This window comes from Podarcis pityusensis, assembly GCF_964106645.2.
Source record: "Podarcis pityusensis genome assembly, chromosome: 1".
In the NCBI taxonomy this organism is placed as follows: Eukaryota; Metazoa; Chordata; class Lepidosauria; order Squamata; family Lacertidae; genus Podarcis; species Podarcis pityusensis.
In genome coordinates this window covers 46,185,795-46,201,327 of record NC_138028.1, presented here as the reverse complement: position 1 = coordinate 46,201,327, position 15,533 = coordinate 46,185,795, and the positions used below count along the sequence as shown (strand labels likewise).

The 15,533-nt window shown below is 45.3% G+C and overlaps 1 protein-coding gene across 2 annotated transcripts in view; it reads right to left on the bottom strand.

The window, feature by feature from the left end:
- DPF3 (double PHD fingers 3) overlaps positions 1-15,533 on the bottom strand; it is a 190,864-nt gene that overhangs the window by 58,621 nt on the left and 116,710 nt on the right. For both annotated transcript variants that reach the window (XR_013983600.1, XM_080997690.1), the window contains exons 4-5: positions 6,363-6,490; positions 4,987-5,082 (exon numbers count right to left, since the gene is read on the bottom strand). Coding sequence is in view for 1 of the 2 variants with exons in the window: in XM_080997690.1 (XP_080853816.1) it covers positions 4,987-5,082; positions 6,363-6,490 (224 nt within the window). In the remaining variant the exon portion in view is untranslated. The remainder of the gene's footprint in view (positions 1-4,986; positions 5,083-6,362; positions 6,491-15,533) is intronic.

The window sequence follows — 15,533 nt, the reverse complement described above, 5'->3', positions numbered from 1 at the left end:
CCATGAAAATTACCCCAGAGTGGAATACCCAGTGTTTTGTTTTCTGATGCTGCAGTACTGTTCAGGTACAAAAATCATGTGAACAAAACCAAAACATAGCAGGGTGAACTGTTCTCCAGCAAAAAAGAATTCCTGTTTTGACACTAGTGGAGGAATTGCTATATATTCATGATAGCTGGTGTTCTTATAGCACAAGGGTGGAGAACCTCGGAGCCAGGAGCCACATGCGGCCTCCCAGGTCTTCCTATCTGGCACTCAGGACTCTCTAGAAGCCATGCCTCCTCCACAGGCCACACACTCAGTGGCACAGCTCCACACCTGCCTCCACTTTTCCTTTTTTGGCCTGGCTGAAATGTGTCATTGAACTGGGATAAGGCCTCTGGCTTGCCGGGACGGTGTGCTATATGTGTAGAACCTCTGACTTTGGTGCAGCTGGACTTCAGCCTACTGTAAAAGACAAAATTCACATCTGTCACACTACCACCTCCTGACATGTGGCCCACTAGCAAATGCAGCCCTTAGGCTGAACAAGGTTTTCTAACCCTGATACATAGTGGGCGGAAGAATTAGCAACACACCTAAAATACTGCAGTCAGGCCAAAGTGGTGTCACATCTATTTCTCATATACAATTGTCCCTCAGACCTTGTGTAGGGCCGGACTATATCTTTTTGGGGGGGGGGGGAATGAACGAATTCCTATGCCCCACAAATAACCCAGAGATGCATTTTAAATGCAGTCATACGTCGGGTTACAGACGCTTTAGGTTGCGTTTTTTCGGGTTACAGACACGGCGAAACCAGGAAGTACTGGAATGGGTTACTTCCAAGTTTTGGCGGTCACGCATGCGCAGAAGCGCTAAATCGTGCTTTGTGCATGCACAGAAGTGCTGAATCGCAACCCGCTCGTGCGCAGATGCAGAACTGCAGGTTGTGAATGCTGCAGGTTGCAAATGTGCCTCCCACACGGATCATGTTCACAACCCGAGCGTCCACTGTAAAAGGACACATTCTACTCATGTAAAAACACCAGGCAGGCCCCACAAATAACCCAGAGATGCATTTTAACTAAAAGAACACATTCTACTCATGTAAAAACACGCTGATTCCTGGACCGTCCGTGAGCCGGATTTAGAAGGTGATTGGGCCAGATCCGGCCCTCGGGCCTTAGTTTGCCTACCCATGCCCTAGAGACTATTAAAACCGTCTCTACATGTAGGCGTATTTTCTGAACCAATGGGAGGACTCAGCTAGTCATACACTTGGCCTTGCTAGTGTTGCTATGGTAACCCAGTGCACCTGGCACCCTTCTCTCAGGATAGCCATATTATTGGGAGGGGGTGTACTCCTCAAGACATGAGACCAAGCACTGTGTAATTTAACCCATTGTTCACAATACACCAATACCAGCAGGGCCCTCTGAGGCTAATTTTCTCCCTCTTGCCCATGTCCCTGGACTCCAGTACATTGGGCCAGCAGCTGCAAACAGCTGAGAAGGGAATGACGCCTCTGTTCTACAATGCTGGGGAGCAATGCTCCGGCAGGGGTTGATGCAAGCCATCTCTTTTTAAAACTTCACAAGGGATACAATATAATCCTCATGACCAGGAGGAAACAAAGTGAAAACGGGAATGTGATTTTTAAAGGATATACACTCTGAAAAGAGATACTCTAAGAAATGAACCCTATTATGCGTTTTGTACACATCCAAAAGTGTTATTGCATTGTTAAGAGTGCAGTAATTATAACAACAGTTACATTACACGCAAAGTTTTCACTTCAAAGTCTCCTTGTTTAAAATAGGAGAGAGCGAAGCACATGCATAAATTAAAATGTCTGAACCTGGAGCTTTCAGTAAAATATGCCCCAAGCACATTCATGCATGTTGATTTCTAATTTCTTTTCTTGTTCCTTTTGTTTTTAAAAAGAAATGGTTGCTCTTGGTGCACCGAGGACACTGAATAATGAATGGTAGCTACACCTAACCTGCATTACACAATGGGCAAAATATACATCCCTCCCCCCTAAAATGCGTGCTCATGTTCTCAGGTTGTGTGTAATGTGCACTCTGTGATTTCAGGCCTTATTGCCCTGCCCATTATTTCTGCCCGACAATGTTCTTTAAATCTCCCTCTCACTGTCTGCAAATCCATATATCCTTGGCCTTCAACTCTCTTTCCCAACACTCCCATAATTTCACGGCTGGCCTCAGGGGGGCTGGCAAATAGACAGCCGCCCCAGAGGCACAAACTCGAGTGCCACGTGCTTGCTGTCAGTGCTTCAGCATGTGGCATTCAGTCATCCATGGCTGCCTTCAGCCTCCTGCCGTTCTACAGCAAGGGATTGATGTACATAGCCGGAAAGCTTCGCCAGAGCAGCCTTGGAGCGTTCAGATGGAGCCAAACAGGGACGCTTGCCAGAAGGACAGATGAAGGGGCCCAAGATTAAAAATGAAATCATGCTGCAGGAAAGGGGAGGACGTGCACAAATTGGGAATGGCCAGCACATCAGCTGCTCCGCATTATTTCTCTTGCAGTACCTATCATTCCCTCGTTGCTGCTCTGAAAGAAACAAACACATGGGCCTAAATATACATTTAAGGGCCTCTAGATTGCTTCTGGAAATCTAGTGCAATGGTGTCCTTAATGCAGATGAGTGGAGAAGAAACATACCTTCTAGATCTAGGAAAAAAGGATGAGGTGCTTTGTTAACAACGGCCGCCTTTGGGGTTTTTATGTGTCCTAGTGTCTAGGCTGCTGGGTAAACATCGTACCAGAGCTTCAAAGTCTTAACTGGCTCTGCATTGTACTCCAGGCTCAGCATACTATCAAGTGGGGGGTGGGCAGTCTTCAGGGCTACAGAATTTACTCTGTGTTTTCCCAGAACCCCGATCAGAGCCAGGAGCAAAATAGTAGTGTGGGGCAATTTCCTACTGCATCCCAGGAGGGGCTGGCCCAGTGCTGTGCCCCCACCCTCACCATGGGAAAGACCTTTCCAGGAGAGAGCCACTGCCAACCAGAGGAGGCAGTGCCGGGTTAAATGGAGAGGCAGTCTGAGCTGGTAGTGAATTGGGTCCATGACAGTACACATTATGGCAGCAGACCCACATCTTTAAAAGCTGGTTTTCCCAATTCATATGTAAAGTGAGTGTGCTTGAAAGTGTTTGTGGGAGAGGGGTTAATGGTTTGCTCTGTTATGCATTTTGTATTCTCATTTTGTATTTTTCTGTTGTGAACCACCCTGGGATCTTCGGATGAAGGGTGGTATACACATATTATTATTATTATTATTATTATTATTATTATTATTATTATTTAATTAGCAGTAGTAGTGGTAGTAGTAGTAGTGGTGGTGGTGGTGGTGGTGATGGTGGTGAAGATAGGGAGTAACTTAAAGAAACAAGCAGGCATGTAGACAAGGATTCATAAGTCTGCTCCCACCTGCAGCTTTTCCCCCAGTCTCTCCTTCACCCCCAGGAACTTTCCTTCCTGCTGAACTCATTTCCAGTGTAGGCCAGTGGTGGGAGGGTTGTGTGCTCCCTGCACAAACACCACTTTGGGCTCCCTCCAGGCATATCTTTTATTGCACTTTCTTGGTGATTTGTGTTCATGATGCTATCAGGGCTGTCACACACAGTCCAGCTTTCAATATTGCTTGCACCCGCAAGGCTTTGAGGGCAGTTCCACTGCTTCATTTCCAGTCAGTGCGTGCCCCATAACATTCTAATAGCACAAATGTTCTAACTTATTTTTGCCCCATTACAGCCTGTCCAGGCAGCAATAATGGGGAAGCATCGCAGAACAAATCCGCCACTACTATGCTAGGATTGTCTCAAGAACACAAATTGCAGAATACTTCCGCAACAAAACACCAGTCTGGAGAGGCCCTTTGACCCTTTTAATTGCACTCCGTCCGACTCTATTTTAACTGCAAATTTCGCAGACTTGCCTGCAAAGATGCACGCCTGCTGCCATCGAATGTAGTGTGTGCCTCATTCTGTGCAACAGGTCAGCTCCAAGCCAAGGGCAGCCAGATGAAGTCATAGCATAAAGTGAAGGGAGGCAAGGCAGGCAGGCAAGGGCCAAAGAGGAAATTTCAAGAGTAGAAGGAACCGCGTGCAAGAATGAGATTTTATGGGAAGATGAAAATATAGCTTGTGGACTTTTCCTACCGTTACCACAAGCACAATGTCTTTCCCTCCTGCTTTCTGCTTGTGGCACATTACAATTTAACAGATTGTAAGGTGGCCCGGGTGTCTCTCTCCCCCACCCCCACCACCCCCACCCCATAAAAGCCACTTATTGATGGAGGAGAATAGAGGAGTTTGTGAACATTTGGCTAATGTAAAGATCTCCCTGCTGTGAGTCTGCTACCAGAGGTTTGCAGGGGCTGGTGCTTGCTCAAGTCCTGAGAGCCTCCAGCAGTTCACTCCAGAGAGCAGAGAGGGCCAGAACAGCCAGACAGCATGAAGAGTGGGAGGTGAGCTGCCTGCCTTCATGCTGTGTGGGTTTCTTGCCAGGGGATCTGATTACTGAGAGCCTCCAGCTGCAAGACCCATGCAGAGAGCACTGATCAATAGCCAGCTCTTCCCTGCACTGAGACCGCCAAGGGAAAAGATATAACTGCAGCCCATCTGAAAAGGCAGCTAAAACAAGCACCAAATAATAAAAATTGTGCCATCTATGCACACAAATATCTCCATGTGTGCATTCATTCCTTCTCCCTCCCAGGTTTGTTTCTCTTACAGTTTTATTAAAAACCACAATCAGAGAGTGAAAAGACAAAAGATTCAAAGGAATCCTTGTTCATCACATCACTTTATAATGTATACATACCAATACATATGCCATACATACCATACAAAACGTATCACATAACACAGGTATCATTAGGCTCTTTGTCTACCTATGCAATCAATATAAATAGAAACAAGAGAATAGTGTTCTCGCTCCTCCCTCCCCCCCCCCCATGTGGCTGAGGCAACCTACCCGTCCTCTGGGTCTGTTCTTTCGCTTCGGAATATCTTCCTCCATCTCTTCCTCCTCATTCACTTCATCTGCATTTTCATCATTTTCCAAAACCCTCTGTAGTTAGAACAATAAACAGTAATTAAAAACAATTCCCAGAACAACAGAGGCTTCATAACAGAAAGGCAAAGGAAATCAGGCATTGTGGATGCAGACTCTGGCTTTGTTCGAATACAAAGCAACTTTGGATCTGGCCATTTCAAGTTATGGATTGAAAGTTCCAAACCTGTTCTCAAGGAGGACATGTAGTTTGCCTGTACCAAGCGTCAACAGCTGATCATTTTTAAGGCTACAAGGTGGGGTTTGGGGGTCTTCCACAAACCTTATTGGAACCCTTCTGTTGCTCACTTTCTTCACATATGTTCAAAGCATCTTCACAGCCCTGATTAGCCGGAGCTTTGTTTCCATTTGGGGGGTCTTTCAAATTGGTTTTCTTGGCTTTTTTCTTCCAGGGAACAGTGGCATCATTATGTAGCCTAGAAAGATGACCAATTTGGGGGGTGGGGTGGGGGGGATACCTGGCAACGAAACAGCAGCCAGTCAGGGCTGTGAAGAGGCTCAAAGGGCACAGTGGAAGCTTCCATGGATAAACATATATCTTCCACCCCTACTTTGCAATACACCCATTACACAGGAATGCATCTTTTGAGTGTTTGCTGTAGTATTCCACCTCAAAATTATAGGGGAGTTTCAATTCCCATCATGCTTTTATTCAATAATTGTATCAAATCCTGAATTTACTACAGATATCAAATACACACACACTCACACTCACACTCACACTCACACTCACACTAGTGTTGCAGTCACAATGCTCGCCCTTCATGTAGTGTTGAGATGCAAATGTATCTTCCCACAAGGTGCCCCTGCAATATTTGGTGCAGTGTTAATTTGCACTTTCTGCAGTGCATTTGTCTTATGTAAAGTAAATCCACTCCTTCCCACATTCCTCTATTGTATATTCATTTTCCTTAATCTTGAAGGAAAGGGGAATGAATTGGGCTACCCACTGGGTTGCGTGGGCAGCATTTGCCCAACTGTTATTATGTTATGGTCCTTTGCAATAGTTGGTTATGGCACACCTACACAGCAACAGAGCAACACAATCACACACACACACTCTTTCTTTCTTTCTTTCTCCTTCTCACTGGAGATTATGGTTATATACAGCAGCTGGTATTTGCATTTGTGTGTGCTCCCCTGTAGATCATGGGATAAAGGTCACAAGAGATTAATAGGCTGGAGGTTGAGACTGAGCCACAAAATCTTATAAGCAGCCATTTCAGTATTACATAGACTGAAAATGTGACCAGGCCAATAGAAGAGCACTTAATCACCTGGATTTCTTGTAGAGTGTCCTCCTCTTTAGTATCTACCTTCTTTTCAAGCCCTTCTCCACGCAGCAGTGCTTCCAGTGTGGTCCCCTCTGATGTGAAGCCATCCTTCTTCAGAGGCAGGTCAACTTCTGACAAACCAAATACAACAACAGAGGCTATGGTTATTTCCTGCAGCGCCAGGGATGCACAAGCACAGATAAATCACAGAATGTGTGAAATTGAAAACCACTCAAGGAGGCTCTCTTGAGAAGTCCTGCCCAGCTCATCTTCTCTACTGCTGTTAAGACTTCTCTCATGTCATCAACTTACTTTGCATTTCCCTATATGTGTTCCTAACAGTAAATAAGCAACCAGAAGATGCACATCACGTATAGAGGAATAGCCATGTGGGTTTTCAAGCTGAATGAGAATGGGCAACAGTCATACATGGATTTATGTGATCATTGTCTGAACACCCTGAAATAAAACACACGAGTCAATTTTTCCAATGGATTTGAATCCATTATACTGGACTTGAATCAAAATTCAAAAGTGGGGGTGTTGAGGGTTTTTTTAGACCTCTTCCTAGCTGACTTGTTTGCAGGAAGCTTTGTTATATTAAAACAATATAACATCCCTCTCAACATGCAGTCCATGCAGTCAGTCAGAATTCAACCACCATGCCATGTGAAAAGCAGTTGTTACCCATGCAAAGTCTAAACAAGGGGAGAGCAACAGGTAGATTGGAAGCTTCTGGAAGATCTCTGGGTGAGTTACAGTAGGTCAACAGTAATTTTTTATCTCCAATTTTTTAACAAAAGCAAAAAAGACTTCTGTCCCACCACAAGCTTGAAGTCTTCCCAGCCTTAGTCTGAGCAACCAGTACCGTTAGCCTCACCCTTTAAACAGTGTTTGTATTTTAAGTTCTGCTTTGCACAAAAATGAAAGGATATTGGAGGCCACTTTAGATTGTTCCCTGTGATGATTACCTCCCTTTAGCAAATCATTCACGTGGAGCCATAAGAATGGTGGGCCCTTACCACCTGCCACACAAACCTCCCCAAGAAGTTTGCAATGGTGTGAAGAAACTCCCCATATCCCAGTGGCACACCCCTATACCACAGTGAGGTGCTTATTTCTTTTTCTCTTTTTACTCTACCCTTCTGTCCAAAAGATAAACAGATTTAAAGTGCCATCCATTTATACAATTCATGTGTGCATGTTGATAAAGCACCATCAAGTGGTGCCTTACATGTGTCACAGCAGCACATAATGAATTTTCAAACCATCTCTTTGTAATAAGAGTCAGTTTACAGCAAGGTACCAAATGTTGACTAATACAAGGATAGTATGTTCATGGATGAACCTATCCTAAGGCAGCCATTGAAAGAGGAAAGCTGGCTGCTGTTTTGGTGACCACAAAATGGCAGGCTTTTTTTTTTATAATCCAAGTATGTTCACCACTAGAATGTTGGCATGGTTACAGAGGAGCAAACTCCTAGGGGCCAAGCTCCCTTTGCCCCCACCCCCACCCATAAAACATTTGAGGGGGCCAGGGCTCCCCAAAGTTGATGGTCATTGCCATTCAAATGGTGTTCGTGCATCGCGTCATGCGATTGGTTATGTGGGGTAGTGCCCCCCACCCAATATTTTATTCAAGTTGGCACCCCTGCATGGTTATGATTAAGAAAACGCTTTTGGATAAATTTGGTATCCATTAAACCATGGGTCAGCAACCTTTTTCAGCCGTGAGCCGGTCCACCATCCCTCAGACCATGTGGTGGGCCGGACTATTTTTTTGGGGGGGGGGATGAACGAATTCCTATGCCCCACAAATAACCCAGAGATGCAGTTTAAATAAAAGCACACATTCTACTCATGTAAAAACACGCTGATTCCCGGACCGGCTGTGGGCTGGATTGAGAAGGTGATTGGGCCGCATCCAGCCCCCAGGCCTTAGGTTGCCTACCCCTGCATTAAACTAACCTCCATATTCCCTGAGAGCAGGCTAGACATGATCACATTCCAAGAAGCATGCTGTTTCACACCTATTGTCCCTTCCAACTCCTGGGTGCTTCCTTCCAAAGTGACAGCCAACTTAAGTGCTCATAAAGTGGTGATAATTAAGCACTGTCCCTCCTCCATAGGTGTCAGTCTCATTTCCTAATCACATCTGCTTTCAGCAATTAGCATACTCAGCCAGAAGGCCAACTTCAAAGCCCACTTGTCCCTTGACTAAATCCAAATTTGCAAGTGGCTATTCACATCTCCTCTCCCAGGCAGATTGGCCAACAGTCCCAAAGGAAAAAAATCCACCCACACAAGTGGCCTGTTTTAAAAAAGAGAGTCAGACTTCACCATCCTCAAAAAGGAACACACACACACACACACACACACACACACACACAATTTCATTAAAAAATGGGAGTATATGGCCTTCTTTGCAATCTACTATGGTCAACTCTGCAGATTAGTATCAATCCAGAGCGTGAGTTGAGTCGTTAGAGCACACTTTGATTATTTTGGGCTTGTTCGATCAATGCATGTATCTCCTTTCTTGAATAAAATGCTCTAAAGCGGTGTTAAACCTCACCTCTGCAATCTGATTGCTCTGGATAGGAGGGGGGTGCCAGAGAGACTGGCAAGATCCAGTGCCCAGAGAGACTTGGGACACAGATTTTCCCGAGTCATATTCCTCAGAAGGGTGCCCTATATCTTGTGGGGAAAGAAACAGTCCATAGAGGGGCTAGTAGGAGTGACTTCCTGGTAAGACTCAGCCTGGAGAAGTAGTTTTTAGTCAGCACTAAGGGGATGGCCAAGGGACGTGGGTGGCGCTGTGGGTTAAACCACAGAGCCTAGGACTTGCCGATCAGAAGGTCGGCGGTTCGAATCCCCGCGACGGGATGAGCTCCCGTTGCTCGGTCCCTGCTCCTGCCAACCTAGCAGTTCGAAAGCACATCAAAGTGCAAGTAGATAAATAGGTACCGCTCCGGAGGGAAGATAAATGGCGTTTCCGTGTGCTGCTCTGGTTCGCCAGAAGCGGCTTAGTCATGCTGGCCACATGACCCGGAAGCTGTACGCCGGCTCCCTTGGCCAATAAAGCGAGATGAGCGTCGTAACCCCAGAGTCGGTCACGACTGGACCTAATGGTCAGGGGTCCCTTTACCTTTATTTAAGGGGATGGCCAAACTGCCTCAGGTGGCAATAGGCTACAGTAAATCCTACACTCTAGGCTTACCTATTAAAATAAAACTATCAGCATTTTAATTTGCTATACAGTATACAATGTATCACAACACAATGCCAAATCAGCTGCCATCCAAACTACTGTCTCTCTCTGCACAAAAGCAGCTCCACTTCCAAGTTCTAATTGGGAACGAGATACTTACTGGGTGAGCTCTAGCGATGCTCTGTCACTCCAGGGACAGCTGCTGTGCAAAAGCAAACCACAGCAATTCCGCTTCCTCAGAAATGCTTACACAAAGCTTATACAAACACTGTGTCACATTGATTCTCTGGACTAGCTGATTCTCATAAACAAATACCACATAATTGTACATCATGATTGATTCTAGTAGATAGTATTTGAGATGGTAAATCCCAGATCCAGGGCTGTAACCCCAATAATCTTCAAATAATAACTGTGTGTGTGTGTGTGTGTGTGTGTGTGTGTGTTTATGTATCCACATGGCACCTAGCTACTGCTGGGTGAATGTAGCCACTGAGCTCATTAACAGGATGTGGCAGGATGTGCCTTAAAGGGCAACTCAGTGGCTCAGTGAGCAATTAAATCTCATGTCAGTTTCAAATGAGAATCTATCAGTGTCACAAGAGTGTAAAGTCTCCATTCCTGTTTCCCACCCTTAGCATTTTTATTTAAGGTGGAGCACTGGGAACAATGGAAGTCAGAAAGAATATCACGAAATATGCCACAGGAAGGAGGGGGGGGACAGATTAAGCCCACTCTTCTTCTGGGAAATATGCAGAGAGAGAAGCTGTCTGTTAGCTGTCGAGTTTGCAAAAGATACCATCTTTTGGGATGGTGCTCTCTGCCAGCAGATGGAGCGCCCCGGGGGAAATGGTGGTGAAAAACCCAGACAAGCTGCATCCATCCATCCATCATATTGCTCATTTCCACATCTCTATAGCATTAAAGTGCAAGTGGGAGGGGGGTAGATTTTTAAAGATTGGGTGGGGGAGAAAATATACAAACATACTTAGTCAAATAGCTGGGTTATTAGCTGGGAAAATGATAAAGTCCGGTCAATGTGGTACCTGGAAATTGCTTGTTTTGTATTTAAAAATGGTGAGCCACATCCACAAAGTCATTTTTATTGGCCTAACAAAGGGAAAGCTTCTCATAGTACTCTAGAATTTCACTCTGGAAGATGTCTTGTGACGCCCTTTCTGCACATACCTCTCCCAATATGCAACAACTCTGACTTTTACCATCCTCACCACTCCAGACCTCCACATCACTCTCCCAGACCCAGTCCTGTCCACTCCTTCTTTCCCTTACTCTTCTCTTTCAGTTTTGAAGCTTCCTTGCAGCCTGCATTGTTTGTATAAACGATGATGATTAAAATGTTGTTCATAATATGACACAGCCTCAGCCCCGAGAGCCCCTAATGCTGAAGTGTGGTGTGACTTCATCATGTGAACAAGAGTTTGAAACCATCCAATTAATTTAAGGGGATGTCAGGCTTTTAAGGTGCCAGAGCCCTTGAGATAAAAGCTACATTTCCCCCAGCAAAAAAAGGACACATGTCAAACGTTCTCATAACCATGTATCTTGGCTCATTTTTGTATGAACGCTGTATTGTGCCTTGACTATGGAAGAAAGGATTGCCAGGATCTTATGTGAAAATAAGATCCTGCGATTCTGCCCTAGAACAACAGCTACTTCAAACTGCAGCCCCAAGCAGAGAAATCTTAAATTGCACTAGCAGACAAGATTCTCTGATGTGGGAATGTGAGCAGATGGCTGACAGTGTGCATATGTTGTCTTCGCAGGAAAGCTGCCTAACCATTACCTTCCCCGCACCTAAGTGTGCATGACTAAATTGCCTTAAAGGCAGGACTATGAATACTTTGCAATTAAAAGGGAAAGGTCTGCTCCAAGGTAACCCAACCGAATAACCAGAGAACAACTGAATTCTGCATAATATCGTGTATATACTGGTAAAGCTCCATGCTTGAAAGACCTTACTCACTCCTGGTCATCTTGAGAACAGGTGCATGGGAGAAAGTCAGATTTGAACATGAAATATATAATTGGTGATTAGCACACTAACTTTCATTGCAATACCTTAAAGCTATTGCACTGAGAACATAAAAACAGCCTTGCTTGATCGGACCAAATGCCTATGTCACCCAGCATTCTGTTCTCGCAGTGGCCAACCAGATGCCTATGGGAAGCCCAAAAGCAGGGCATGAATGCTGTAGCACTCTCTCATTCATGACCAGCGCCTGCCCCCCAGCAACTGGTATACAGAGGCCTACTCTGCCTTCAATAATGGAGGTAGTACATAGCCATCACAATTCCTAAATGTTGTTAGAATCATGTATCTATTTATTGGTTTATCGAAGTATATTGGACTAGATGACCCTCAGGGTCCCTTCCAACTCTACAGTTCTATGACTCTATGGCACACTGAGGGAGAGCACACACTGGTGTTTTTCACATTCCTTGATCTTCCTCTGTGTAGGTGGAGCCCATGCATCTCATGGTGGAGGTGACTTTTGGTCAAGATCCTAGAAGCACAAGTCTCTTGGGTCCCTTCTTTCTCCCTTCCCATTGTATGTGGTGTGCGGTCACTGACAGACACCCTCCGTTAGTTGTAGAAAACTCTCTTGTAAACCTTAAATCCAAGCATCTCCCCAAAATATTGTAAGAACTTACTGTTTGAGTAACCACTTTTACCAACCAGACATATGACCATTAAAACAAGTTTCAGTTGATTTTAATAATGCTTGAGTCTTCCTGTTTGTTTGTTTAAATAAAACGAGTGTTTTCTTTTTAATTTAAATGTACTGTTGCCAACCATGCACCCCTAGGACAAGAGCATAAACCATCTACGAGTGAGATAATCCCCCCCCCTCTTTTGCTGTACTGTACTGAAACAAACTTCTGAAGGATGTTCCTTAAAGAGTAGCAGAGCTTTTTAAAAGCCAGAGACTTGAAAAATTAATGTGGGGAGTATGATTTGGAGAGTAGTGCTCCTTTAGGTCAAATGCACAGCTATTTGAAATTCAAAGACACCCTGCTTCCCCACTGCTATTTATCATACCAGTGCACTGTGGAAGAGTAAAATCCCAGAGTGTACCAATTCTTGGCTTTCTTTCATCTTGTGAGACAAGTTGGCCTTGCTGGAGGGGAAGCAAACCAGCCCAAAGAGTGTCCAATTGCCCTAATGCTCTCTGGAATATTAAACTGCCGGAATACCATAACAACCCCTTAGAAGTTTGATTAGGATGTTACTACTGAACACTGAAACACCGTAAGAGCCCTGCTTGGTTGTTGAAGAAAGTCCAGCATTCGTCACCAACAAGATACCTATGGGGAAGTTGAAAAGCAGCACATGAGAGCATTAGCACTCTCCCACTCTAGCTATCTCACAACTGGAATTTAGAGCCATGCCACCTCTGATTATAGAATCATAGCGTTGGTAGGGATCCCAGGGGTAATCTAGTCCAACCCCTTGCAATGCAGGAATCTCAGCGAAAGCATCCATGACAGATGGCCATCCAATCTCTGCTTAAAAATCTGCCATGAAGGTGAGTGCACAACCTCCTGAGGGGCTCTTACTGTCAAGAGTTTTCTTACTGATGTTAGTCAGAATCTCCTTCCTTGTGACTTGAAGCCATTGGTTTGAGTCCTACCCTCCAGAGCAGGAGAAAACAAGCTTGTTCCCTCTTCCATATGACAACCCTTAAGATATCTGAAGATGGCTATCGTAGATCCTCACAGTTTCCTCTTTTTTAGAAGAAGAAGAAGAAGAAGAAGAAGAAGAAGAAGAAGAAGAAGAAGAGTAGTTTGGATTTGATATCCCACCTTTCACTCCCTTTAAGGAGTCTCAAAGCGGCTAACATTCTCCTTTCCCTTCCTCCCCCACAACAAACACTCTGTGAGGTGAGTGGGGCTGAGAGACTTCAGAGAAGTGTGACTGGCCCAAAGTCACCCAGCAGCTGCATGTGGAGGAGCAGGGAATCGAACCCGGTTCCCCAGATTACGAGACTACCGCTCTTGCCCACTACACCACACTGGCTCTTAGGCTAAACATACCCAGCTCCTAGAGAGAACAACTGGACAGAGAAGTAGGATGACCTATTAATCATCAACAAAAAATAAGCAAGTTGTAATAATGAAAAAGAGAACAAATATCTCATCAGAGGGAGGGGAGGGAACTGGGTCCAAGTGACTGTATGGCTGCTCAGTCCGGTGCTGATGGGCAGCATCAAGACTCTCCCTTCTTCTCATTCTTAAACAACCACTTCTGATAGGGGGACCTCTTCAAATAGATCAGTGGTGAGCCATTTTCCTAATGGCCACCTGCAGCAGTGAATGGGTGATCAGGGGCCACGTGCCAGTGGTGTGGACATCGCCTGGTGCACACAGAGACACACAGGGGGGAAAGAGCACTTTGAAAACAGAAGCTGTGCTGCCGACAGTAAGTGCAACCCTCTTTTTCAAAGTCTCTGCCTGCTGATGCACAAAAGGGCAGACCCCTCTTGCCACTGAAGCAGGGAGGGGGAAAGAACTTTGAAGGCACCAGTGACAGCCAGCACGACCCTGGCTTTCAAAGCGTCTCCCTGCTGAGGCAGAAAAGGGCAAATGCCCCCCCCCCCGGCCCAGCAGGGAGAGGAAAGCACATTTGAAGCAGGGGTCATGTTTGTGACAGCCAGCACAATCCTGATTTCCAAGTCTGTCCTTACCAGGAAGAGATCTCAGTCATCCCTAAATTCAGAAGCAGGGAAGAAGAGGAGGAGGAGGAGGAGGAGGAGGAGGAGGAGGAGGAGGAGGTTTGGAGTCTCAGAGCAGCTAACAATCTCCTTTCCGTTCCTCCCCCACAACAAACACTCTGTGAGGTAAGTGGGGCTGAGAGACTTCAGAGAAGTGTGACTAGCCCAAGGTCACCCAGCAGCTGCATGTGGAGGAGCAGGGAATCGAACCCAGTTCACCAGATTACGAGTCCCCTGCTCTTAACCACTACACCACACTCGCTCTGGGAGTGCTTGGGCACTTGCAGAGGGCCACATCAAAGGTATGCAAGGGGGAAGGTATTGATGTGTATGGTAGAAATCAGCTAACCAGCTCTGCCAGCAGAGGGCAAGGACTGTGTTTGTGCAAGGGGGCTTCCCTCATTTCCTCCCAAATGCTGGCTTGTAGGGGGTTAGGAGAACCACCAGAAAGGCTCGCGAGGGGAGGAGAGAGGGGATGGTTCCATCTGACAAGCTGAAATGCTTGCACCTACAGAATTATGAAAGAACATGACACTGACTTCCACCCTATGAGTGGCAGGTGTCCAAAAATGCAGAATAGAGTATTTTTTCTCTGACAACCCTCTGTATAGAGTACCTTTTTTTTTTTTGAAAGCATGACACCTAGCTACCCTGTGCAGAAAAGGTGGCAATCTCTTGGACCACTGTACACATTACGTTGTTAGGTGTACAGCTAAGCTATTTTGTATATATCACCCCAAAAATGTCAGGTGTAATGGTGGCAGACACATTTGCAAAACATCCCCATCATTCAGGGACCCAGAATCAGCCACAACATATGCTCAGTGACAAGTGTTGGTTACCTCAGTATAATGTGTGAAACAACCTTTAGATATAAAGGAGGTCTAGAGGGGAAGATTATATACCAATTACATCTGAGAGCAGCCAGTATAATCACAATTTCTCAGATACTCTTCCAATCATTTATCAGGTCCCAAACCACCATTTAGAAATCACTGGCTTTGTCAGGTCTTTTAATCACAGATTCCTGCATTTGACTTCATCCCCTTATGCTCTCTCAGGTTTAACGTGATAGAGGAACATGATAACTTTCTTCACGTTGGTTTCTAGTCAATTAAATGGGAACATAAACACACTCTCAAAACACACTGTCAGATATCCATCCAGAATACTTCACAAAGCTATCTGAAGAGCTGCACATGTAAATAGCTTAATAAAGAACGTGTTTTA